The sequence below is a fragment of the Ursus arctos genome, unplaced genomic scaffold (assembly GCF_023065955.2).
Source record: "Ursus arctos isolate Adak ecotype North America unplaced genomic scaffold, UrsArc2.0 scaffold_18, whole genome shotgun sequence".
Classification (NCBI taxonomy): domain Eukaryota; kingdom Metazoa; phylum Chordata; class Mammalia; order Carnivora; family Ursidae; genus Ursus; species Ursus arctos.
The window spans coordinates 42,049,059-42,076,354 of NW_026622852.1; the positions used below are offsets into that span (position 1 = coordinate 42,049,059).

The 27,296-nt window shown below is 52.1% G+C and overlaps 1 protein-coding gene across 3 annotated transcripts; it reads left to right on the top strand.

Annotated features, from left to right (window-relative positions):
• The first annotated feature begins 91 nt into the window (after window positions 1-91).
• TMEM268 (transmembrane protein 268) lies at window positions 92-27,091 on the top strand. Of its 3 annotated transcripts, none has more exons than XM_048223171.2 (9): window positions 92-175; window positions 4,539-4,726; window positions 9,701-9,810; window positions 12,496-12,603; window positions 13,702-13,851; window positions 17,359-17,469; window positions 19,535-19,615; window positions 20,521-20,706; window positions 24,168-27,091. In XM_048223171.2, the coding sequence occupies exons 2-9, from the start codon at window positions 4,618-4,620 to the stop codon at window positions 24,345-24,347; spliced, it is 1,035 nt and encodes a 344-aa protein (XP_048079128.1). In that variant the 5' UTR covers window positions 92-175; window positions 4,539-4,617; the 3' UTR covers window positions 24,348-27,091. The 3 variants fall into 3 exon arrangements, with proteins under 3 accessions (XP_048079128.1, XP_026369632.2, XP_026369631.2); XM_026513847.4 differs by lacking the exon at window positions 92-175 and adding an exon at window positions 281-470; XM_026513846.4 differs by lacking the exon at window positions 92-175 and adding an exon at window positions 392-499.
• Window positions 27,092-27,296: the final 205 nt, after the last annotated feature.

Below are 27,296 nucleotides of genomic sequence, written 5' to 3' on the forward strand. Positions count from 1 at the left end.
GGCCCCTCCCGGTGGGGTGACGGCGCGAGGCGGCCCGGCCGGGGGCGGGACCCGGGAGCGCGGCGGGCGGGGCGGGGCGCGGGCGCAGGAGGCTGCGGCGCGGAGGGGCTGCGGCGGCCCCGACCTTCCGCGTCCCCGGGAGGCGGGGGCGGCGGCGGCGGCGGCCGCGCGGGCGGTGAGTGTGCGCGGCTCGGGGCGCGCTCCCGGGTGGCTGCGCGGGCACGGGCGGCTGCGAGCCCAGATTGGAGCGGCGCGGCCGCCTGGGCGTCCCCTCCCGGCCTGGGGTCGGCGGCGCCGGCGCGGCCCGGCTGTCCGTGCGCCTGGGGCCGTGTTCCCGTGCGTGTCGGGCGTGGGAGCGGCTCTCGGGCGGCTCCTGGGGCGCCGGGGCCGGGGGCCGGGGGCGGGGATTTCCGGGGAGAAGGAGCCCCGGGGCAGCAGACTCCGGAGAGGACTTGAAGGCAGAGACTGGGGTGAGACAGCTGCCCAAGGCCAAGGCCAGGTGTGGTGGGACATCCCGAATGAACCCTGTTCCGCTCGAACTCTGTCCTGGGCTGGCTCTTTGACCTTGGGTAGTTCACTTTCATTTCTGGGTCTTAATTTCCTCATCTGCAAAATGGAGAGCTAGGACCCATTGTCTTTCAAGGCTTTTCCTCCCTAAAACTTCTGTGACTGGCCCTCGTATGGCTTTTTGTTGGGGCTTTCCAACTGAACAAAAACAAAACCTGATTTTTGAAAACTGTAAGATCTTTCTTGCTCTCTCTCGCACGTCCATCCGAGTGAGGCACACGGTTCCTGGGGAGATCGGGCATTCCGTCTCCAGAAATGGAGACCTTTGCTCAGGGCCTTATGGATATCTTCCTTTGCAGGGGCTCACCAGCTAATTAAAAAAGAAGCATGACTGGAAGGTCTGGTTAAAATGCAGAATCAGCAAAGGAAACTAAGGAAACCGGGGAGTGGATGACCAGTTAGTTGCAGGAGCCTCAGGGCTGTGTTCTCTTGCTGGCTCTGCCTCCACCCCGGTGTCTGGTTCTGTCTCCCAAGTCCCCTGGGGCTGGTGCAGGGCTGAGCAGAATGGCGGTCCCAGGACACACTGGAAGGTGATGGGTCCACATCCGCCCAAGGCCAGTGTTGCCAACCCCCCTTCCACCCTTTGCAGCCTCCAGGTTGGACCAGCGGCTGCAGGGTGAGTGCAGAGGGCCCTCATTGGGCCCATCCTCGCCTCTGGTCTGTACCTCTCTCTACTTGGCAGTCCCTTCTCTCACTGACACCTTTGCAAAGCCTTTCTCCCACCCCAGGGTACTGCCTGCTCCCACCTACTGCCTTGTTGGGTCATTGTCTCTTTTTTCTCTTTTTCTGAGTTCATCTTTCCCACCAGATGGGATCCGCGGCAGGGAGGGCTGACCAAGGACTTTATTGTTTATTTTTTGACTGAGGACTTTAGATTTTGTTTTTGGCGTTTGAGTTGAGAAAGCACAGGGCCTAGCACTTCAAGGTTCTTAGGGAATGTTTGTGGAGTAAAAATAGTAACAACCGTATTCCTTGGGTGATTGCTGTTTGTCCAGTGCTGCTCTGAGTGATTTACATGCGTGAACTGTTCTAGCCTCGGTTACCGTATTATCTCCCTTTACATGTAAAGAAACCAAGGCAGAGAGAGTTAAGTAACTTGCTCCAGATGACACGGGTGGGAAAGAGCAGGACTGTACAGGTGCTTTTTAACCATGACTCGTTATTTCAGATGAATGAATGAATTCCGGTTGAGACTTTGCAGGAGGCTAATTGCGCCAACTGGGGTGCTGGGATTTCTTCTCTAAGATGATGCCTAGTTGTGGGATTTTGCAACTCACGGAAACTTTCACGGGGGGCGGGGGGGGGATATCTGGGCAGCTCCAACTTGTGGGTGGTCCCTCCTGCCTGGAGGAGGGGAGGGAGGGTGGGCTCTTGGGTCCCACGGGCCTCTCTGGGACTCCAGTACAGCTTCTCTGGGCTGCAGGCTGCTAGCTAGGACACCCCTGGGATGTCTGGGAAAACTGGGTTTTCTTGTCTGGGAAATGGGCCTAAGGATTATATTTGCCTCGTGGGCCCAGGAGGCGAGCAGAGGAGGCAGGGAAGGGCTTCTGAGATTGTTGAGATTGCCAACTGCAGGGCAGCCTTTCTTGGGCTGTTGTTGCTTTTATGCCTCTTGGGGGTGCAAGCTAAGAGGAAGGAAGGGGTGGTGCTGACTGGTGAACGTTCAGCAGTATTTGGGAATGCCTGCTTTGGGCAGGCCTTGGGCCAGGGGAGGGGGAGAGGGGATCTCAGAAGCCAGCAGGGGTTTGCTGTATGTGGCACCTGGGAGAGGTGGCCTACCTCAACCCACTCTTTTTTCTTTCTTTCTTTCTTTTTTTTTTTAAAGGTGGCTTAAAGAACAGGCTCAGAGACAGCCAGACCTGGGTCCTGAGGCTCAGGGTCTAGGAATTATGGACTTGGACTCTGGAGCCACTTGGCCTGGGTTCCCCTCTTAGCCCTATAGCTCCCAGCCACCCCACCATGAGCTGGTTTCTTTACATCTTTGACTCTCAGTTTTCTCTCCTTCTGAGGCAAGAGGCCTGTTGGGTGAGCAGGGTCCTGGATGTCATCCCTGTGTCTCCTTCCATTATCCCTGCGACCCCTGTGCTGGGTGGGACTCCCTGAAGCTGTTTTACAGACAGCAAGGCTCAGGGAGTTAAGTACCTTGCCACAGAGCGTGTGGAGGGCTGAGCAGGGATTCAGATCCAGGCTCTTTGGTGTTCGAGTCCTTGCTTTTTCATAACATTTTGTTGCTTTCTGGCCCCAGAGCCGGGTACGGGGGCAGGTGTGCGATACTTGGTAGCCAACGGCTCATTTTTGTGTGTTCGTGGTTGGTGGCGGGGGCTCCCAAGCGATCTTCTGGAGCTTAAAGTCACAGCGGGCTCCAGGTGCCTGCAGCTGCTCGGTCACACGGGCTCCCCACTTAGAAAGCCGCCCCGTCTCCTGGTGGAATGCTCTGCTGTCACCATCTTGAAATTCTCCACATTTTTGAACAAGGGACCCCACATTTTCATTATGCACTGGGCCCCACAAATTGTGTAGCCGGCCCTTTTTAAAGGAGAAATGGAGGGCAGTGGGGCAATGGGAGTCAGGCTCCCCTTGGTAGGGGACCGGCGCAGTGACGGTCAGCCCTCGGGCCAGCTTGGAACCGAGCAGATGTGGGCCGACTGGACACTTGTTTTCAACCAGCATCGGGAACCACGGCAGCAAAACCCAATTCTACTGCACTTTCCACCAAGACGGTCAGCCAGGCTGGCGTGTCATCCCAGCGGCTCAGGCATGGTTTTCCTTGGCGACGGGTGATTCTCAGGGCCCTAGGTGGACACGTAACAGAAAGAATAAGTGTGCAGGCTCCAGCCAGAGTGTGTGGCACTGGAGACTCCTCTTGGGCATCAAGAAAATCCCCATGAAGGACATTTCCGCTTTACGGACGAGTATCTCAGGGTCCTGATCATGTCCACTGCGCTGTCACTGACCCAGCTCCCAGGGCTTTGGAAAAAGCATTTCCAAGGTCTTTTGGAGCTAGATGACCGGAAGATGCATTGCTTTCCTCACCCCCCTGTTTCTTGTCTCCTTATAGATAACAGGAACCACTTCTGCGTCACTGATAGTATTTCTCTTTTTGCTTTGGCCACCTGGAAGCTCCAAACCAAATTCTTGGCTCAGGCATGGCCACTGTGCCAAACCTCTAAACAGCACAGCGAAAGCCAGTATTTGCAGGATGCCTCTTTTGTTGCACTTGCCCTTGTCTGTGCTTTGTATATATCGGCCCACTGATTCTCTGTAGCCGCCTTGTGGGGAAGATGCCATCGTTTGAGAATGGGGAGCTAAATCTCGTGGAAGCTAAACCACTTGCCCAAGTTTACATAACTGGTAGCTAGTGGAAGTGTAGTTTACGCTGATTAGTCCAAACCTGGAGCCCATGCTCTTCAGCAGAGATTTCCGCTGCCTCTGCTAGGGACCCTGATTGCCTGAATAGCTGAGTATTTTTGTCCTTCGTGGTTGTTGTTGTTATTATTATTATTGTTTTTGTAATCTGTATTCCCCACCATGCTGATTGTTTTTCATTTGTATTTTGTAATGTCTTCTGGGAAGCTCTTTGAAATCCCTTGCATAAACAAGGCTTCCCGTGATGAATATACTGGTCCTGCACCTGGTTGCCTGGGGTGCGTGGGGCGCTCTCGGTAAGGGAACGGAAATCCCAGATGCCTGGGAGAAGGGCCTGCTCAGTTCATGAGTTCCTGGTGAGTGCCTGGATGTGTCTGAGCTGGAGAAGACCCAAGACCAGAGGGAAGTTTTCAGTTCGCCGTTGGAGGAGGGTTTTCTTTCTTCTTCTTCACTCCTGAGAATGTCCCTCAGCATGACGGAAAGAGCAAAGGCAGTGGAAGGATGCTCTGTGGCTCTCTCTGGCCTTGGGATGACTTTGGCCTTGGAGAGGCCAACGAGCCCAGCCTGCCCAGGCCTGAAGTTCTTTCTTGTGCTGTTTTCCGAAGGCAAGCAGAGCTGCGTTGGCCGCTCCAGAATGAACCACAGCTCCAAGAAGGGGAAGTAGAGCCCAGCTGGCTCTCTGCTATGGCCTGTGACCCACAAGCGGGCCCCAGCGGGGCACCCAGCCCATTGTCCACCTCCTCTCCTGGCTGGAGTGCCTTGCCTGGAGGGAGTCCTCCGGGCTGGGGGCAAGGTAAGGTCATGACCCCTTTTTCCCCTTCCCCTCTCCCCAGGATGGGGAGCTGGACTCACATAACACAATGGAAGGGAGGGGAGTGGAGGGCACAGAACGGCCTTTGGCTAGGGGTGGGCACTTTGGGATACAGTTGCAGGCCAGTCTGTCATTTCTACCCATTCTCTCTATCCCCACCTTGTTAGACCTAGTCTCTGTCACCTTCTGCTTGGACCCCTGCCACCGAATCTTCCTAGCTGATCTCGCCTCCTTGCCTCTTCCATTTATATGGCATTTAGAGAGAGCTTTTAAAAATGCAGGACAGACCATGTCGCTTTCTGCTTCGGTGTTTCCCACAAGGCTTAGTGTGAAGATCTGTCAATCACCAGCTTGCGAGGGCTGCCTTAGTGGCTCCTGCTGCCCCTCTTCTCCGTTCCTGGCATGCTGTCCTGCCTCAGGGCCTTTGCATCTGCTGTTTCTTCTGCTTGTCATACTCTTTCCTTGCCTCTATTCTTCTGATTAGTTTCTAGTCCTGCTTCAGAGCTCAGTTCAGATATCCGTTCCTTGGGGAATCCTAAGTCAGGACTCTCTGATATAGTCCTGCTTCTCCCCACAGCACTTATCGTAGTCTGTAATGAAATAACGACCTGTGTCATAAAGTGTTGAATGTCCAGCTTCCCCAATAGAGTGTCAGCTCCATGAGAGCAGGGGCTCTGTGTTGTCTTGTTCATCCCTGCATCTGCAGCTCCTGGCACAGGCTTGGCCCATAGTAGACGCTCAGTAAGTATTTTGTTGAGTGAACAGAATGAATGGGCGGCTGGGTGTAGGCATATTGAATTGTGGCTGGTTACTTAGATGATTTGAAACTTGACTACCTGAAAACAAGGATTTTGGGGCGCCTGGGTGGCTCAGTCAATAAGTGTCTACCTTCGGCTTGGGTCGTGATCCCAGAGTCCTGGGATCAAGCCCCGCAGCGGGCTCCCTGCTTGGGGGAGGGGGGAGGCCTGCTTCTCCCTCTCCCACTGCCCCTGCTTGTGCTCTCTGGCAGTGTCTCTCTCTGTCAAAAAAACAAGGGTTTCTTTTACTACTGCTGGTATTGGGAAAGCAGTTTACATACCCACACACGTGCACACCCACGCACATGCGTGTGCACACACATAAAATGGGATGAAATAATTTGCTTTAGAACTTGAAGACATTGCTCCACTGGTTTTTGGCAAGCCAGTTCTTGCTCCTTTGTAGAAAGTTGCTCCCTGCCACACACGCGTGCGCACACACACACACACGCACACACACAAGCACACACATGCACATGTGTGTGCGTGCCCACTTCTTTGGTAGCTTTTCAAGTTCTTTTTCTTATCTAGGTGTAAAAAAAGTATCTCTAAGTGGAGACTTGCTGTTCCCACTCTAAGGAACAGATGAGAGAGATTATTGTCAAGAATCCAGGAGCTTGGTTTGAAAGGCAAACAAAGACAAGGCAAAAAGTCTTCGCGTTGCTGGGGCAGGCACGTTTCTCGGGGTGCAAAGAGCCAGGCTAGGGGAGCAGTTGATGTTTCGCAGTCCTGGTGCCCTCCCTGGTCCATGTGGGTTTTATGTTCTATGCCGTGAAATGCAGAACTCATCTGGGGCCCCGCCTGGCCTGACTGCCTGCGTTTTGGGCACGGCCTGGGCTCCAGCTGCTTCTCTTTCTGACTTTCATTTCCCCTGGTAACTTTGGGCAGGTCTGTTCGCCTTTCAGAGGCTGCGTTCCCTTTTCCGTGACACTGGTGTCCAGCTTTGAGGGCTCTCAGAGGATGAAACGAGATTGGGCCCATGCAGCCCAAGCTCCGTGCCTGGAGCCTGCGGAGGGCTCAGCACCTGGAAGCTCTTCTTATTTTATCTGATTCTGTCTTCTTTCTGCCTTTCTTTTTGTCCAGTTTCTCTCATTTGCTTATTTTTAAATCTCATTTTATGATGTTATCTTGTCCTATTTTACTTTGACGAAGTCCCCTTAAGCCCTTCCTGGAGCAGGTGTGGGAGGGTAAGAACAAACAACTAAATCCATGCGACTAAATTCACGCACGGATTGCTTTCTTGTAACTTTTGAGTCCTGACAAGCTGGCTTTTTTTTTTTTTTTTAAAGATTTTATTTATTTATTTGACAGAGATAGAGACAGCCAGCGAGAGAGGGAACACAAGCAGGGGGAGTGGGAGAGGAAGAAGCAGGCTCATAGCAGAAGAGCCTGATGTGGGGCTCGATCCCATAACGCCGGGATCACGCCCTGAGCTGAAGGCAGACGCTCAATGACTGCGCCCCCCAGGCGCCCCCTGACAAGCTGGCTTTTTAAATTGGCAGGAATAGTGACCAGTTACGTTGCGCCAAGCCTTTATTTTCATCCTCTTACTTCTCTGTAAAGTCCTCTGTGGTGGATATGACCCCCCTCCAGGTGAGGACGCCGGCCAGAGATTCAGGCCACTACTTCAAAGCTCCTGTGTCAGTGAGAGGCTGGGCTACACTTTGAATCCTAAAGCTATCTAGCTTGTGCTTTCCCTGCTTCGCCACCTTGCCTCCACACCCCTCACCTCTTGCGAAGACCTTTAAAAAAAAAGAAAGAGGAAAGCAAATAAAGCTCTTTTTGGGGTCGAATGCTCTGTCACCCTTGAGCTCATAGGCGATACCCCAGGGCATAAAAAAAGAACCCTATTGGAGTTGGGGACCAGAGTTCTGTCCTATCCACAGAGCCCCTGACACATTTATGTGTCAGACATTTATTTAGTGCCTACTGTATGCAACCCGGCTCAGGGGATAAGGCGATGAGTAGAACCAGTATGGGAATACATAGTCTGGTGGGGAAGATAGACTTTAATCAATGAAGTAAATACATATGTAAGCAAATAATTGCATATATACGTACTTATCTCTAATGAGACGAGCAGTTCCAAGGAGGTGGTTAATGAGTTGGGATACCCATGAAGAGTAGGATTTCAGTGTGTGAAGTCCGGTGGAAGTGTTCTAGGGAAAGGGAATGGCATATGCAAAGGCCCCGGGGTAGGAGAGAGCACTGCATGTTCCCAGAACAAAGGAGGCTGGTGTGGCGAGACACAGAACTGAATGGCCCAAGCAGGAGGCTGGTTGTCCTAAGGGCTGGGAGAGTGTGGTAAGGAGGTTGGTTTTTGTCCGTAGAGCCCCAAAAAGCTATTGGAAGTTCTTTACCCAGAGGATCAATGTCCTCCAGTTTGAGTGCTGGCCGCTATGTGCAGAGTGCATTGTAGGCGGGAGGAGTAGGTGTGGAGACACCAATGAGGAGGCCACCACAAGGGTGCAAGGGGAAGGGGAAGGTAGCCTGGCCTGGGCTTGTGGTGGACATGCCAGGAGGTGCGTGGTATTGAGAAATGCCCCCTGTTGGCAGGGCCCAGAGAGGGGCTGCGTGAAGGGGTAGGGAGTGTGGGTGGGCCAGGAATTCCCAGGAAGGCAGGACTAGTCATTTTGCTTTAAAGACCCAGGTATTGCCCAGAGCTAGCCTCTGAGGGGACAGGTTTGGGCCAGCAGATAACACATTTATGGTTGATCTCTTCCGTCCTGCTTTATCTTCTGAGCCTTGCCCACAGAAAATGTGCCAGCACAGCCAGTCCCCAGCCTTGCAGGGCCGAACACTGGCTTCCCCCCGCCTCCACCCACCCCTAGCCCCGTGGTGGCTGCTGCCCTGACTTGCGGCTCGCAGGGCCTCAGGCTGTGGTGGAAGGAGATCTCGATCCTTCTGTCCAGAGTCTCTCTATTCAGAACTGAAGGTAGATGTGGCTTCATTCCGTGGCCGGTCCTCCCTGGGCCTGAGGGGGTTTCAGTCCAGGGCTTTCACCCCAGCCGACCTCACTGGTCTGGCCTCTTGCCTTCTCTTGGTCCTGTGGGGAGAGTTTTGATAGCCATTGTGGCCGGGCTCCGTGGATGTGGCCTGTTTGTGGAGGTTAGGCTTCATTCAATTGGTGCTTTTGAAATGTTGAGTGAGTTGCAGATACCCTGGGGCCGGGGTCACCAGTAAACCCGTGTTTTGTGTGGCTGTTGTAACAACTTGCCAGCCACATCGTGGCCCCCGAAACACAGATCCGACTTCTCACAGTTCTGGAGGTTGGCAGTGTGACTCGCGTCCCTGAGCTGCAGCCCTGGTCCGCCTGTCGGCAGGTCTGCTCTCCTACAGGAGCGGGGGGAGAGTCTGTTTCCTTTTCCAGCTTCTGGAGGCCGCACACGCTCCTCGCCCGTGAACCCTCCTCCCCCTCCCGAGGCAGCAGGGTTCCATCGCTGTGCTTTGCTTCTCCCCATCACGTTGCTCCCGCCGCCTGCTCTGGTCGCCTTCCTCTTGCGCTTTTAAAGACCCTTGTGATTACATCCCCCGCCCCCCCCGCCCCCCCCCTGCCGACAATCCAGGAAAATCTCCCAATTTCAGGCCAGCTGATTAGCAACCTGGATTCCATCTGTAACCTCCGCTGTCCTTTGCCGTGTAAGGTAACGTGGTCACAGACTCTGCGGAGTACAGCGGGGACATCTTTGGGGGTTCATCGTTCTGCCTACCCCAGTTGGACTGAGCCCACCGGGAGTGTAATATTTGGGTGAGCTTCCTTTGCGGTGATCATACAAGTGTCTGATCCGTCACCTTCTCCATGTAGTTAGTTGTCCAGTCTCTGTTTAGGTCTGTTGTGTGATGGGGAGCTCGCTACCTCCCGCTCTTCGTGTGGACAGCTCTCCTTGGCAAGTTCTTCCTTCTCTGGTCTGGCCTTGTGTCGGATGGCCTCCACGCTCTGGTCCCAGTGCTGCCTCTGCAGGGGTTTCTTGTCAAGTTCAGCGCTTCCCGCACAGGGATTCAGGGGCCGCCACCATGCCCCTCCTTGCCATGAGAGGGGCCACCCTGCCCCTCCTTGCCTTGAGAAGGGTCTCACGGCCAGAGGAGGGGATGCCGTCAGGCTCGGGGCTCGTCCACAGTAGTTCCCACCAGCCAGGTGAGGCTTCTGGTGTGCTTTCAGAGCTCCGCAACGGCCAGGTCCTCACGGTTCTCCGGATCGACAATACCTGTGCCCCCATCTCCTTCGATCTGGGCGCTGCCGAGGAGCAACTGCAGACCTGGGGCATTCAGGTGAGTGCTGATTTCACTGAGCCCCTCTGCCATTTTGCCTTCCTTCTGTCCACCCACCCGTCTGCCCGTCCATCCATCTTTTCATCCAGTTGTTCACAAAATACTCATTCGACACCGACTCTGGGCTCCCTAGGGTAGGGGGCGGGAAGGAAGACATATCACAGAGATCCCCTCCTCTCAGTTACTTCACCGAACAGACACGTGTTCCGGGGCGCCCATCCTTTGCCAGGCTCTGAGCCGGGCGCTAGGTACCATGGGGGTGACCAGGACCCGGCACAGGTGCTCACGCTGCTCGTAGAGCCCAGCGCGGGAGATGGCCTCTCGCCGCGTAAATCAGGACAGCAGGACCTCAACGCCGCCGTAGAGGACGGTACAAGGCGCTGAAGCCATTCACGGGAGAAAATGATGAACTCACCCGGGGGGAGCGCTGGTTCGGAAGGCGTCATGGCGGAGCAGATGCTTAATCTGGGGTCTTGAAGGGAAAATAGGAGTTTGCTGGGTAGACCGGAGGAAGGGCATTCCAGGAGAGGGAACTGTATATTCAAAGGAAAAGCGCCTGAATTCATTCGATGGTAATGCCGTGCTTTCAAGCATAGTGATTTGAGGCACAGGCTTCTCAGCCCTGCTTCCTGCCTGTGTGACTTTCAGCAGGTGACTTCACCTCTCTGAGCGGCAGCACCAGCCTTTATAAAATGAGGGCAGTATTCACACCTATAACCTAGGGGTTTGGGAAGGGGAAGGAAACAGTGCTTGAGGAGTAGTTGGTATCTGTCTGGCACGTGGGACACGTGCTATGCAGTGTAGGTGTCGCTGTGGTTATAGAGTAGCGCTAGGGGTGGTGGTCTCTGTTCCCGAAGCCCCCCCACGTCGCCAGGCCCTCCCCTGCACCGCCTGGGGGGACCAGTTATGGAGGGGAAAGACCCTGCTGATGTTACTCTGAAGATTTTAGAGTTCACTTCTTCCAAACGGAATTGCATTCCTGTTTCAATCAACATCTCACCATTTAAAGGGAAACTTTGCAAATCGGCGGTCCTAACCCCACACCAGCAGCAGTGGCTGGTTTATCATCCTGCAGTCCCTTTCAGCCTTTGTCCAAAAGAACATTTTTCTTCAACTGTTGCCTGCAGATGGGGTTTTCTTAAGTGGGGAACAATTTACGTATTATTCTGCCGTGTTCCTGAACATCCTCTTTAATGGTTAAATTCTGTTTTCTTTCGCAGTCCGCTCTTGTAGGGTCTTTATGGGCTATGACATTTTTTCTGGGGCAGGAAGATGCCAGTTTTCTATACACACATCTGTCAAAGTAACACATAACCGCTGGGGTAGGCAGAACAAAGTTCCCCCCAAATGTCCATATATATGTACACGTTATACATACACTTACTTTACAGTCTACGTGTTAGACTTGTATCTGTGGTATGGTATTTAATACGCAAGCCACCCCTACAAGGTAGGTATTCTTATTACCCTCATTATGCAGAGGAGGACCGTGAGGTTCAGAGAAGTGGGGTTCCTTGCTCCAGGTCACATGGCCCATGAATAGAAGGGCCAAGGTTCGGACCCAGGCTACTGACTCTAGGGCCTGTGCCTTTTTTTTTTTTTAATGTTTTTTTATTATATTATGTTAGTCACCATACAGTACCTCCCTGGTTTCTGATGTAAAGCTCGATGGTTCATTAGTTGCGTATAACACCCAGTGCACCATGCAATACGTGCCCTCCTTACTACCCATCACCAGCCCATCCCATTCCCTCACCCCCCTCCCCTCTGAAGCCCTCAGTTTGTTTCTCAGAGTCCGTAGTCTCTCATGCTTCACTCCCCCTTCTGATTACCCCCCCCTTTCTTTATCCCTTTCTTCCCCTACCGATCTTCCTCGTTCTTATGTTCCATAGATGAGAGAAATCATATGATAATTGTCTTTCTCTGCTTGACTTATTTCACTTAGCATTATCTCCTCCAGTGCTGTCCATGTTGCAGCAAATGTTGAGAACTCGTTCTTTCTGATAGCTGAGTAATATTCCATTGTATATATGGACCACAACTTCTTAATCCAGTCATCTGTTGAAGGGCATCTCGGTTCCTTCCACGATTTAGCTATTGTGGACAATGCTGCTATGAACATTGGGGTGCATATGGCCCTTCTCTTCACTACGTCTGTATCTTTGGGGTAAATACCCAGTAGTGCAATGGCTGGGTCATAGGGTAGCTCAATTTTTAACTTTTTAAGGGACCTCCACACTGTTTTCCGGAGCGGCTGTACCAACTTGCATTCCCACCAACAGTGTAGGAGGGATCCCCTTTCTCCACATCCTCTCCAGCAATTGTTGTTTCCTGCCTTGTCAGTTTTTGCCATTTTAGGGCCTGTGCCTTAACCGATAGGTTATCATGGGTCTGCCGTGAAGCCCTGAGCCTGCAGGATCCCCCCCAAGGCTGTCCTCCTGGATCTCAAGTTGTCCCACCTCCCCAGTGGCACCCAGCCTTCCCTGAGCTGAGGGCTGCATCCTGTGTTCGCCAGTCTGAGTGCTCTGAGCTACTCATTCTGCCTCCCGGGGTAGCCTGGACTGAGCCTGATCCCCCTTCCACCTGACGGTCACATGAACTGGAAGTGACTTGCTTGCGTGCAGGAAGGAGGTGGGAGTGGTTCTCCATGGCTGATTGGTCTCTTTCCCTCGCACGGCCAAGCAGGTCCCTGCCGACCAATACAGGAGCTTGGCCGAGAGCGCCCTCTTGGAGCCCCAAGTGAGAAGATACATCATCTACAACTCCAGGCCAATGCGGCTGGCCTTTGCTGTGGTAAGGAGGGAGGGGGGCTGCGCGCAGACCCTGCTGCGGCCCTCTGTGGCACGGCTGAATTTGGCATTGTGTTCTGGAGCCTGTGGCTGGTGGTCCAGCTGCCTGGGATGGAGCAGTACCCACGGGCCTGGATGCGGGGTAAGGAAATCGGTGAGAGAGAGTCGTAACCAGATCCCCGTGTAAAGGACGAGAGGCCGAGCTTATTAAGGACAGAGCTTGGGATTGGGAATCGAAGGACCCACCACTGAGACTTTGAACTCAGTGTCTGGCTTTGGTTAAGACTTGTCTTCTCTCTGGGACTTGGTTCCTTCATCTGTTCAACAGATGGGTCCATTTCAGCTCTAATCATACATACATGAGTGTGTATAAACATGTACGTGTATGTGTGTGTATATATATGTAAGAAGATACATGCATATAAACACCCGTATCTGCATATATATACATACACACACATACACATACATACGTAGATACATATGTCAGAGCCAGTATTTGAACCCAGGCAGTCAGGTTTTAGTACCTGTGCTCTTACCCACTCTGATCTGCCGCTTCTCTGTACGTACGCAGGGCCCAGTAGCACTCTTGACTCCCACGTCTGCTGCCAGGGAAGGGAAGGGAAGGGAATGGCCACTGGCGTTTGTTAATTCTCTAACAAGTGCTAGGCTGTTACACGCGTCCGATTAACCCTTATAACAACCTGTGAAGCAGGTATTATCCCCATTTTACAGATGAGGAAACTGAGGCTCAGAGTGTTGTTAATAGCTTGTCCAAGGCCACACATAGCTGTTGAAGGATCAGTGTGGGTTTCTGACTCAAATTTATCTCGCTCCCGGGCCCCCTGCCCTCTTCTGCTTTATCTAAAATCAGGGTAAGCAAGGATTCGGAGGAACTCTCCTGACCCCTTTCCTCTACTGTTGCTTATGGACAAGGAACAAGGGCTCCTCCTCACAGACCCCGATCTGTCCGTTCCTGGCCCTGTGAGCTCTTGGTCTCCGAGGAGGGCGTCAGACGTGTCCGAAGGGTGTCTCCCTTTGAATGGAGGGCTTCGGTCGAGCACCGGCATTCCTGATCGTGCTCTTTCTCTGTTTCTTGCAGGTTTTCTATGTGGTGGTGTGGGCCAACATCTACTCCACCAGCCAGATGTTTGCCCTGGGGAACCACTGGGTGGGTGTGCTCCTCGTGACCCTGGCGGCCATGAGCCTGACCCTGACCCTCGTACTCATCTTCGAGAGACACCAGAGGAAGGTGAGCTGTTCGGAGACCCCAGCCATTTTCCCTCCAGAAAGGGTGCGCTGGCAGGAGAATCCCAGATCCCATCTTTCTCTTTTCCCTGCCTCGGAGAATTTCCCGAACCATGACAATTTATGCGGGCCCTTGTGCCCAGTGACTAAAAGAAATGGAATCACATGTGTGATTAATTCCTCTCTGTTTTTCCTTGTCTAATCCCTGGGGGTTGTTTTTCTGGAAGTGAGCTGTGTTTTGAGAGAGTCTGGGATGGGGGAGGAGGGCACTTGGGGTTTACCGAGCCCTTGCACGCTAAGAATGGCCGAGCTGGCACTTAGATCCCAGGTCATGGTCTCAGTCAGTATTCGACTGCGTTGGCGGTCTGCAGATGGCCGCCGTCTCCGATGACAACGTCTCAGAAACATAGTGGCTTAAAACAACGCCATGTATTATCTTAGAGTTCTGTACTTCAGGGCTGCGTCCTTTCTGGAACCTCTGGGGGAGAATGTGTTCCCTGCCTCTTCCAGTGCCTGGAGGCCCCCTCTGCATTCTCTGGCTAATGACTCTTTTGTCCATCTTCCAAGCCAGAAATGGAGGGTCTCGTTCTTCCCACATCTTTGACTCTGACTCTTTGGCTCCTTCTTCCACTTTTAAGGCCTCTTGTGATTGCGCTGAGCTGCCAGGATCATCTGGGACAAACTCCCCTTTTTTAAGGTCAGCTAATTAGCCACGTGAATTCTACCTACCACCTTAATTCCCCTTTGCCGTGTACCACAAATGGTCACACGTTCTGGGGCGTAGGACTCAGGCCCCTTTGGGGGCCGTTACTCCGCCTGCCATACCTTTGCTGTCTTCCCAGCAGCTTAGGAACTCCCCTAGCCCCTGGCCCAGAGTTGGGCTTGGAGATCCCTTCTTGCCCCACTCGGGAGGAGAGGGATGCTGGGAAATGTGGTCAGAGTTTGGCGTAGGAATTCTGCTTAGTTCCTGTGCCCACAGGGACAGCTAGGAACTTTATGGCTTAATCATCCTGAAAAGATCTTTGTTGGGCTTTGCGACAAGGCTGACGAAAGAATGCTGCCCTGGGGCTCGGTTGAAGCTTTCCTGGCTCTTGTGCTTGGCATATAAAAAATAAATTAAGCTGACTGCCCCTGCAGCAAGAAACTTCTCTCGGCGAGGGGAAAAAGCGAAGTATCCTGCCTTAGCGAGGGCCAGGGAACTACCTGGCACTTGTTGGGGGCTTCAAGGCTGCAGATGTCATGCGCGCCGTTCCGAGAATGCCCGCGGTGGCCATCCGCCCTCTTCTCTGCCTCCCTCATTCAGCTGGTATTCATGGCACAGAGATGAAGACCCCGTGTCTTTACTCATAGGTGCAGCACGGAGGCCCTGGGTGTGCAGTGACCCTCCTGTCATCAGTGTTTGCTCGTTCAGGGAACCTGAGGCTCTTTCACTCCTAATAATGACCACCATTTAACGAGCACCTACTGCGTGCTCTGTGTTTGGCACCTGCTGCCTATGGCCCCCAACCAGACAAGAAGGCAGAATACTTCTGCCGTTGGCTAGCTCTGTAAGCTGGGGTAAGTTATTACTTCACCCCTTGGAGCCTTTGTTTCCTCATCTGTAAAATGGGATAGTAATAGTAGCTCCCACAGGGCGCCTGGCTGGCTCAGTCGGTAGAGCATGCGACTCTTGATCTCGTGGTTGTGAGTTCAAGCCCCACTTTGGGCGTAGAGCTTATTACATTTAAAAAAAATTTGAAATTTATTTAAATTTGTAAAATTTATTACATTTAAAAAAAAATAAGATTATTGGGAGAATCAAATGACTTAATATGTGCAAAGTACTTATAATAGTATCTGGTATAATGTAAAGGCTCAGTAAGTATTAACTGTTAGGGTTATTGACTCTGTTTGCCAGTGGGGAAGCCAAAGCTCAGAGAGGTTAAGTAACCAGTCTGTGGTCACACAGCCTTCTGGGGTCTTGCCTCAGCTCAAGGATTTCTTCCTGCTTGAATCCTTCATCACTCGGGAACTTGCAGCACCCCCTTCCTGACCACCATTGTCCCTCTCCCTGTCCTACTTGTACCACAGCATCCTTGAGAGCCTCAGCATTTTGCACGCACTGCCTTGTTTTCCCCTTGTTCGGGGCGTCATTAGCCCTCCTCAAGATTGGAAGGTCTGTGAAGGCACACAAGACCCCGCCTTGTATCGCGGATGGAGTAAAAGCACGTTGCTATAGCATGTGGGAAGTTCCTCAAAATACTCATTTGTAGCCAACGAGGCACAGGGGAAAATGATATTTTCGACTCAGTATCATCGTTGAACTGATACCATGAGCTGATGGGCATTGCATGTTCATTCTTCCAGGCGTTCTAATGGGTTGGCTCATTTCATCCTCATCGTGAGGGTGTTTTTCTCCCCTTTCAGAGATGAGGACATGGAGATGGAGAGGTGGGGGTAATTCGGCCAAGGTTATCAGGTGGTGAGAGGCAGAGCCAGGGCCTGAACTCCCGGTGGCACAGGTTTTGGAAAGGGTGCCCAACCCTTGCTAAGGCTCCAGGCAAAACATAATGTACTCACCCCATGTTTTCATAGTCATGGCATCCCTGGAAAATTCTGTATATTTTAGACCCATTTAAAAAATAAAATAAACACTTTAGGTTTCCACGTCCAATGGAGCTGGGTTGGCCGCTCAGAATCGTAAGTAGATTTTTCACCTGTGTTCACACCTGGTGGGGAATGTGGAGTCCAGGTAGGGTGGAAGACTGCTCTTCTGAGTGCGGGACCGTCTCTCGTGGGACATGGCCTTCAGCGGAAGGCATCCCTAGTCCCTGTCCCTAAGTGCCGCATTGCCCGTCCCATCCCTGTGACAACCACAGGGCCTTCTCGCATTCTCAGAAGCTCCCTGCAGGAGTCCTGCCCTCCTGGGGACCGATTGTCCTTGATGGGGTTGTCATCTAGTTGTGTCTCTAAATCCTTATGGGGCCTCTACCCCAAACCAGCACTTTGGGTCCCGACACCCCCCCCCCCCCTCCCCCCGGCCTGCTTATTAGCATCTGCTTAGCCAGCTAGATCCATGGTGTCTGGTTGGTTTGGGTAGGAAAGAGGGGAGATGGATTCCCAGATCCCCAGATGTCTCTCAGCGCACTGGACTGTGTCCCGGTCACTGGGTTGAGAGCTTCACACACACAGTCAAGTTCAAGCTCACCACGTTCCTAGGAAGCAGGGACAACTTTTCTCCTTATTCTACAACTGAAGAAAGCAAGACTCGGGGAAGGAGCAAAACTAGTCCAGGGCCACACGGCTGGGAAGTAGCAGGGCTGGGCTTCAACCCGGTTCTATCTGACACTAATGAATTTATTGTCCCCAAAGCCTTGCAATCCCGTTTTATGGGGGAGGTGATGGCTATGTCTCGAAGATCAGGATTGCCCCATGGTGTCTGGAGGCGGGACAGAGAGTGGGTATTGCTCAGGGCCCAGGAGCTTCCTGGCAGCGTGGAGATCTGGCCACGAGACTGGTGTTTGTCTTACAGGCCAACAGCAACACGGACCTTAGGCTGGCGGCTGCCAACGGAGCGCTCCTGAGACACCGGGTGCTGCTGGGGGTGACGGACACGGTGGAGGGCTGCCAGAGCGTGATTCAGGTACTGTGTCTGGGAGTGAGCTTGGCTTGGGGGCCCGCATTAGGGCTGGGTTGATGGGAAGAGGGAGCCCCAGGATCCCCCAGTCTGCATGTTCTCTTGGGGTCTGCTAATGAGGCAAGCGTGGATAGCCCTGCCCTTTCTCCCTGATCCAGCATTTCTTCCTGGAGACCCATCTTTGGGTGGTGACCTGCAGTCTAGGAGCTGCACAGGGCAAGGGCTGGAAGGAAGCTTGGAGACCGTCTAAGCCATGCCTCTCATTCAGCATTTATTCAGCAAACAGAGGGGGCCTCCTCTGGGCCAGGCCCTCCTTCCAAGGGCACTAAGGGGCCCACGCAAGGTTCCTGGAGAGGCAGGTCAGACCCTGAGGCTTTGTCCACCTGGCTCAGTCATTTTCTTTGTTTCAAGTGCACTGGGGAGATCTGAAGTGACAAATATGAGGTCACACAGGGGGTCTGGGACACAGGTCATAGGTCTCCTGATCCTGGCTGGCCTCTGCCGGCTGGGATTGCTGGATCTCAGCGCCACATCTGCCTTCTCACCGACCCCCCTCGCCTGGTTGGAGCCCAGGGGTGGGCATGTGGGTGGGGCCTGGGAAGAACCTCCTTGTGCACGTGACCTGTTCATCCTACAAATAGTTCTCGAGAGCCTCGTGTGTGCCAGGCCCTGTTCTATGTCCTGAGGCAGCAGCAGGGCACAGACATGCGTGGACCCCTGTGTTACGGGGTCTAGCACACCCGAGATGGGGTAGGGCACAAGGGGATCTTGCATGACACCGTGTGTGTATGTGTGTGTTGAACTCAGTGACATCACGAGATTTGTGGCATTCAAGTGTGACGTCACAGACTGGGAGCTCCTGGAATCTGGGGGTCCTTTGAGCCTCATATTTTCCCAAATCCTTTTTATGGATTGGCACATGGGAGTGCCTTGGCCAGTGTTAGCTGAACGCATGGACAGATGGATCATTAATGAACAGATGCATCCTTTAAAATAATTGAGGCTCTCTTTTGAAATAAATAACTAAAAATATAACTTCAGTTTCAGAGCAGTGTCTTAGGATGGGCTGATAGAGTATCTTGGATTTTCTTTTGCAGCATCGGGGATGGGTAGGGGTGGGGGTGGAGGTGTCCGGGGTGAGTCATGATGAAACAAGAGTAGCCATGACCTGAGAACCATTGATCCAAGCTGATGGGAAGCCGGAAGTCAATGACTTCATTTGCTCCACTTTGTATGTGTTTGGAAAATTTCGTAATAAAAAGCCAAAAAGAAATTCATCTTAAAAAGCTTCCCTTGGGGCGGAGACAATGGGAGAGAGTGGGCGTCAAGAGGGATGCCACCCGGGGTCTCATGGGTCAGTCACTGGGAGCACGGAGGTCTGGGATCCAGAGGAAGTGGTTGGAGGCATGAAGTGTGGGCCACCAGGTCCTCACAGAACTTCAGCTGTGACGTGTGGCAGGTATGGACCCAACAAGATGTAATGCGTGAACGAGGAGGGTTCCGGCCTGGCTGCGCTTCACCTGACCTTCTGGGGACCTGTTGTGATTGAGGAGGAAGGGGAGTAATGGTGAGGTAAAAATTTACCCCACTCCCCTCCTCCCGGAGCACCCAAGTTGCATCTCCTCCCGCCTGGCCGTGAGCAGTGGGGGTGGGTGACTGAGGGTTTCACTCATCTGCCTGCGGGGTTCCAGACCGCAGGGCACCCCAGTCCCCGAGGAGGAAGGTGATCGCCCCAGATGGACACATGATGTCCAGGATGGTTTGGCGTTTCTCTGGGATGCTCAGTGACTTGGAGCAAGTAGGCTGCAGCCATTTGGAACAGCGTTTGGCATTTTCCAAATGCGCAGGCAAAGCCATGTTTCTACCAGCCGTACAAGGGAGTCTGTGCCGCGTATGAGGACTCCGGGAGAGAGGGCGGTGGCACGGCGCCACCAGAGACTGGCATAAATGTGCTCATCCCCGGAAGGGCGGACCTCCAGCGAGGAGGCAGGAGGTGGAAGGTAGTGTCAGGGACGGAGAGTTCAAGGTCGGGCTGGCCTCGAGCCTCCATCGTCATGGCTTCTCTCCCCAGCTCTGGTTTGTCTACTTCGACCTGGAGGACTGTGTGCGGTTTCTGTGTGACCACATTCAAGAGATGAAGACGAGCCAAGAGGTAAGGCAGCATAAGTGAAAAAACAAGCAAAAATAATCCAGGAGGCCAAATTGTACAGATCGTATGTCCTTAAGGTTGGAAAAATGTCTACGGAAAGGAAGGAAGAATGCCTACGTGGAATCAGTGGTTGTTTCTGCCTAGGGAATTGTTACTTCTTAACTAGATTTCTATTAGTCTCCTTTTCAACTAATTACATTTTCCACATTTCCTAGAGTGTGCATGCAATTTATTGATAACAATTATATTAACAATTAATAATAATAATCCTAATAATGATTCTGGCAGAGGGCGTCTTTAGACGACTTTCACTTGTTTGAAGTGCCTTCCTACCGTTTATGATCGGGGTGTTCTTGCTCTGATCTCACACACCCACCCAGCAGGACACTGAGCCTCTGAGAAGTCCTGTGCCCCGCCCCCCCCCCCGAAGGCAGCCACGGGGCCAGTTGGTGATGCCGGGTTTGGAGTGCAGCCCTCCTGTCTCCGAGCCCTGGGCTCCTTCCCTGGGATCAGCCTTTCCCTGGGCCCTGAAAGTGCTGTCGTGGGTCTTGAGGTCAGGATTGTGGTTGAGCCCGATCCCAGCTCATTCATCCTGTGTGGCTTTGGGCAAAGCCTTTGCGCTTTGCTCATCTGCAAGGTAGAGCTCCAGACGCCCGTGACCCAGGCTGCTTTGAAGAGCAAAGGAGAGCGTGGAAGGAAAAGTGTTTGGGAAGCTCTCAGAGACTGTAGAGAATTTTGTAGGCAATTATCTGACTTCTCGAATGTGGTTCCAGATTCTCCTGAGGTCAGCATCTGAGTCTGTGGGTGGGTCCCTCCGCCCTCTGTGGGTCTACAGCCCAGGCAGTGACTCAGCCTCCAACTGGACTCCCAACTCGGGACACCGTCCACGTCCCCTCTCTCTTTTGCAGTCCTTGCTGAGAAGCAGATTGAGCCAGCTCTGTGTTGTCATGGAAACCGGGGTGAGCCCCGAGACAGCCGAGGGGCCTGAGGACCTGTTGGAGGAAGCCCCTCTCCTGCCCGGCGGCCCTGACTCCGAGGAGAGGCCCCTCATGCAGGCCGAGCTTCGCCAGCTTGTTCCCGAGGCTGAGCCAGAGGTAAGGGGCGCCGGGGCTGGTCAGGGCCGCCTTCCCCCCCAGGACGCTTGTGTGGAGTCCGTGTGGGGCCTCAGGCTGTAAATCCCAGGGGCCATGACTTCACTGAGTGGGTCGAGGCCGGACAAATCTTCTAGCCTACTAGTTTTCGATATTTTTTTTCCTATACTCTAGCACTTCAAAAAACAGTTTATAGGAGTAGTTTATAGGAATAGTTTCTACTTCCCGGTTTTTCTCCCCCATGTTTTAATATCTTGGATATTCTTTTTGGTAGTTCCATGGGATATCTAGTTGCTGTTGATGGGTCGTAGTCTACCTAGCCATAAACATGTTCATGAATATTTGGGTCATTTTTAAAATCTGTTTTTCAATCATTCTGTCATCTATCCATCTGTCTACTTAAACTGCGGTCGGATATATAAATCTTACATGCATTTCTGTTGAATTCCAGTGCCCCCAGCCCCAGAGCTCTGTCCCGTCCTGCCACCCAAGCTCTCTGTTGGGGGTGACTAAGTGCTGGTAGATCAGATATCTGATAATGTGCTTTTTCAGCTTGTGTCCTCCATGAGAACAGACTCACTGTCTGGGAGACATGCACCCAGGGGATGACCTCAGGCGTTCTGTGATGTGAGGACACACCTGCATTTTCTTTTCAGCCAAAAGATTTGGGGATTAAAGGCCCAAACCAGCCCAGATTTTCCCTTTTGCCTTGGTGGGGAGTAAGGGGGTCAGGCAAATGGGACTCATCAAAAGAGAAAATGATAAATATATTAATCTCTTCACTTGAATCCCACACTTTATTTTAATTTTAATTGTGTTTATTTAATTTATTTTATTTTTTTAAAAGATTTTGTTTATTTATTTGGGAGAGAGACATCGAGCGCACAAGCAGCGGGAGGGGCAGAGGGAGAGGGAGAAGCAGGCTGCCCACTGAGCGGGGAGCCTGATGTGGGGGCTCGATCCCAGGATCCTGAGATCATGACCTGAGCCAAAGGCAGACGCTGACCTGACTGAGCCACCCAGGTGCCCCCACTGGCTTTTTTTTTAAAGAACAGAAAAGATTGATAAGGTCGTGTACTTTATTGTGGCATGCCTGGGTTTATGTGACCTGGCCTGTTAAATCTGATGGGTTTTTAAAAATTATTTTTTCAGGGGCGCCTGGGTGGCACAGCGGTTAGGCGTCTGCCTTTGGCTCAGGGCGTGATCCTGGCGTTATGGGATCGAGCCCCATATCAGGCTCTTCTGCTATGAGCCTGCTTCTTCCTCTCCCACTCCCGCTGCTTGTGTTCCCTCTCTCACTGGCTGTCTCTATCTCTGTCCAATAAATAAAATCTTTAAAAAAAAAAAATAAATAAATAAAATAAAATAAAATAAAATTATTTTTTCAAACTCATTCAAACCAATGGTAATACAGTATCCTGTCATGAATATCAAGTGTGTGTGCACATGTTTTTAAAGTATCTGTCCTCTATAGCTTAGGGGAGATATATTCAGTGCCCGAGTCTCAGCATGGGCCAGACAGATGGTTATATTTCAATAGGAAACCAGTGCCTGTGTAAGACAGAGAAATAGTTACCCCCTCGTACCCTGGAACAGAGTTCTTATCATACATAAAATCCGTCGGCATACCCTCCTGGGTGTGGATTATTTTTCCTTCTTCCTGGTCGGGTGAAATAAGCTTCCAAGAGGTCAGCTGACCTGCCCCAGGTCACGGAGCAAGGGAGAATATAGCCTAGCCACAGGCAGAAGCCAGCCCTGCGAATTCTAAGTACAATTCTCTTGCCATAGTTCTTTGCTTCTTACACGCTTGATTTTAGAGTAGATTGGCCAGGAGACCAATCTGAGTTAGGGAGTAGGAGACTACTTGAGGTTTTCAGTATTTTTCTAGCACCAGGGGTGACTCCCAAGAAAGCACCAACCCTCCAGAGCTAGGTGGAGTGTCTGCTTTCTAGAATAACGATAATGATGATGGTATCGGGGACACTGAGCGCGGGGTGGGGGGCTTTCTATCGATTAGTTCCTTTAGTCCTCCCTCCAGCTAGACCAAGTAGGTGCTGTGATTTTCTCTCTTTTACTGTCGAAGAAAAGGGCGCAGCAAGGGGGAGTGACTTGTCAGGGGGTGTCATGGGGTGCCCAGCGGAAGTGCCCACTCCACCCCTTGGATTTGGAAGCCTGTTCTCAATCGCTGACTCCCCTGACGTGAACAGCCTCATGTGGCCCGCACCTAACTGTATTACATTCACATGGACGCCGGGATTGTGAAAAAGGCTCAGTGCCACGCCGACGGGACCGAAGCATTTCGTCTGGAATCCCAACTGCCAGTCCAACAAATAGAACTTTAGAGACCAAATGGGTTAATAAGAGCATGCATTAAATCCAATTTTTTAAATTCTTTTTTTTTTTTACTGTTAAAAATTTTTTTTCATTACGGTAAAATAGATATAATAGAAAATTTGCCACCGTGACCATTTCTAAATAAATGCACAATTCAGGGCCCTGAAGTGCATTTGCACTGTTTTGTGACCATCCACATCAGACATCCCCAGAACCTTTCCATTTTCCCAAACCAGAACTCCATACCCACGAAACACGATCCCCCTTTTCCTCTTCCCCCAGCCCCATTCTACTTTCCGTCTCTCTGAATTTACTACTACCTGCTTCATATAAGTAGATATATATACGATATTTGTCTTTCTTGTGAAAGATCTGCTTTTTAAAAGCAGACTCTTAACTACGGTAGGAGTACTTGTCTCGAGAAATCCAGCAGGTGCTTGGTATGACTTGAAGGATCCTACCATCATGGGGATGATCTGCTCACCCCACCCCTATTTACTAATGATTTTCTTCAAATGCATTACTTTGACCCCATGCACTTTATTTATTTATTTTTTAGAGATTTTATTTATTTATTTGACAGAGAGACAGCCAGCGAGAGAGGGAACACAAGCAGGGGGAGTGGGAGAGGAAGAAGCAGGCTCCCAGTGGAGGAGCCTGATGTGGGGCTCGATCCCAGCGATCCAGGATCACGCCCTGAGCCGAAGGCAGACGCTTAACAACTGAGCCACCCAGGCGCGCCCCCCCCCCATACACTTTAAAGTCTCACAGTCATTTGAAGCTGGAAACAGTGCGCGTATGCGTGTGATTGGTTGGTATAAGTCAGTGGTCACTTCTCTGGTGCTTTGAGGCTCCGTAGCTTTTTTGTGGTCATTCTTATTGCTTCTGATTAGGTAGGTCACCCACCTTGGAGGTGGGGAAGCTGAGGCTGCAGGCACCCCACCGGGTGAGTAGCGGAGCTGGGGGTCCCGACCAGTCTAGATGTCTCCCAAGAGCCCCAGGCGAGGAGCTGGCAGGGTTCTTCCCAGCGAGCCTCACTGCTGGTCCAAGGCTGTGAGGACCGCTTGGCTTTGCCCTCGTGCATTCGATGCTTCTCGGTGGCCCTCACTCTGCTCCCCTGCCTCTTCCAGGAGATGGCCCAGCAGCTGCTGGCAGTATTTGGCGGCTACTACATCCGGCTCCTGGTGACCTCGCAGCTCCCCCAGGCAGTGGGGACACGACACACAGACTCTGCGGGGATTCCCTGCCCCTGCCAGCTCATAGAAGCCCATATCCTGGGCACTGGGTGTTGCCCCTTCCTGGCCAGGTGACCTCGGGAGGAAGGCACCCGGCTACCTGCAAGACTCGAGGTGAGACATCCGGAAGGCTAGGAGCCCCAGCCGGCTGAAGGCGAGCCCCAGGTGAGGAGAGAAGCATCTGGGAGCTCTCTGAAGAGTGTCAGTCACGTCAGCAGCAGGGGTATCGTGCTCACTCCAGGACTCTGCCCAGAAATGCCTGTTGACATCCCATGCTGACCTCTGGCCTTTTCAGAAGCTGCTGCTTGCCGAGCTGGTACTCTCAGTGTTGTTTAGAACCGGGGCATGGATGGAAGGCTGCACTCGTATGCCTTTCATGGTTTGGAGAGCCCAGGAAATGTGAAGAGGACCCTACTGGGCCAACCATGTGTCCAAAGCTTGGTCTCAGGTGATGCTCGCATCCTCAACTGCTTCATGTCAGATGGGGAAACTGAGCCTTGGAGAGGACTCTGCTCTCTGTAGCATTGCTATGGGCCTCTAGGAGTCCTAATCTGAGGGAAGGAAGTCAATTCTCAGAATGTTCTCCACTTTTAAGTTTCTCCTGCCCTATATTCTATGAAAAACCCCGTGTTGTTTGCTAGCACACAGACTTCCAGGGGACAGAAGAAAGAGACCAACTGCATGTCACTGATGATGGAACTCTTTGGAAAAGATCGGTTCTGTCTGCTCCGAGGATGTGTTTTGTTTAAAGGCATGCGTGCTTGTGGTTGTGGTTTCCTCGTTCAGGCCTAGGGCCACAGTCCTCTGTTTCCTGACACTAACACTGTCCTGGAATGAAGCGATCTGTCACTCGTGGCGTTCCATGAAGAGCTCGGGGGCTTCTGGGTTCTCTGCTCCTGAGCAAGTTTGAAGACCAATTATTCCATAGGCCCAAATCCAGAAGACCTGCCCTGGCAGGCAGAGGCTTCCCCAGCCTCCAGGACCCAGCCCTCATCTGTAGTTTTAGCTTCATCTCCCACAAAACTTCTTGCTAAGTTGAAACTCTTTCCTGGACTAACATGTCTATTCCATTGCGTCCGTTGAACTCCTGTGCATGCTTCAAAGCCCAGCTTTACTTGCCCTCCTTCAGGAAGCCTTTTCACATAGAACATGCCCTGCTTCTCTGCCTCCTTTAAATTCTTAATGTAGCTGCTGCCTTTATTGAATTTTTATGTTATTCTGTTTTCCTGTGCACACGTGTGTTTTTTCAGCTAGACTAAACTCCTGAAGGCCAGAGATCTCACCGTTTAATTTTTGTGCACGGCCTGGACCTGCTAAGGAAAAACACATCTGGTGGATCGAGTGCTTTGTCATCTATGTAGTAACGTTTGCAGATTGCCCTCTCTATCAGTTGAATGCTGAGGTTGGCCCAGACCTGGGTTCTGGTCCTGACTGACATTTCCAGCTGCACAGCTTTTGGTCAGTCCTCAGTTTACTCCTCTCTATATTAATGGGTATATAGTAGACAGGTTGGATGATTCTTGATTGCTCTTCCAAAGCCAAAGTTCTGGCTTTTTCTGTTCCAGTCTAGCCCTCGGCCTATCTGTTACATTTGTATCTACGTGCAGAAGGTCCTCTAGCCTTGCGTGACCGAGGAGTCCCAGACCTATGGGCCTTTGGACAGAACACGGGTCTAGGGAGCGGGAGACCTGGCTTCTCATCCCAGATACGCTACTTTCTAGAAGCACGGCCGTTGGCTACGCCACTCACCCTGTCTGAGGGCCAGTTTACTCCTTTATAAGTGGCTCTGGTGAACATGAAAGGTAATCATGTGGGTGACTTGCCGTGTAAGAGACCAGTCTGACCATTTGCTTTCTCTGAGCCAGAGAAGAGAAATGGTGCACGTAGACCCACCCTTGGGAATGGGCACTTTACGACGTTTCTCTTTAGCCATTTCTCTGAGGGCAGCTCTGTGCAGTAGGAGTAACCCACGGAGGCAGTCGTGCCCTTCTCACCTGCCACAGGGGACATGCGGGCTGGGAACGGGGTCTGCAGAAGCCGGTCTTTATCATCCCCCCGTAAAACCCTGCTAAGTCTTGTAAGAGAATAAAAATGTGTCTGTTAAATGACAGAGCAGCTGTTCTTCCATTTCAGGGCTTACTTACAGACCCTCCTGGAGGTGTTCTTTCCTGCCTTTCCTCTCCAGAGTTTCTGCTGGTCTCACCTGGTGGGCGGAGCATTCAGGTGTGCCCCCACCTGCTTCCTCTGCGTCTGCCCCTTGGTTTCCTCATTTACAAAATTCTGTGATCGCTGCCTTGCCTGCCTCCCAGGGTTGTGTGAGGATCGGAATCCATAAATGGACACGCGCTTTGCTTGAAGGATGTGTGCCCAGGACAGGCACGGGGGCGGTGCGGGCCCTGCTGTGTCTTGACGTGGGAGTGGAGGGCGTGGCTCAGAGCGTGGATTCTAGACTGACTCAGATCCAGGTTCTGCGCCTTGGAGCAGCGTCCTTCCCATCCTCGGGTGTCACTCCTCACATGTGGAATGAGGATAAGAGTACCTCCTTGGCAGGTACTGTGAAGATTAAATGTAAAGTACTTGCAGCTTTGAGTTGCAAGCTTGAGTAAGAGCACAATAAATTGTTGGTATATATATGTATGTATATATATATATTAAATCTCTCACTATGTCTTGTATACCACAGATGCCCAGGATATGTATTTATTGATGTAGTAGGTCATTAACAGTTAATGTTTATTCGGTCTGCATCAGACCTCAGTTACTCCAGCACTGTGGGGTGTGTTTATGTGAATAAAGCTTCTAGTGCAATCTCTCTGAAATTCAGTACCGGGAGACAGTGTTGCAGCAAGCTGGTGACTTTGGGCCAAAAGCTCCCCCTCTCCATTCCTCCTGTGCCTCCACTTCCCCACCCATAGGGAGGGTATGAGAATAGGGGATTCACTGAGGTGTTGCTTGGGAAGTACAAGGTCTGGTCCATAGTATGGTCCAAAGTCAGGGCTCCATCCATGACCGCATTTCTCTGCA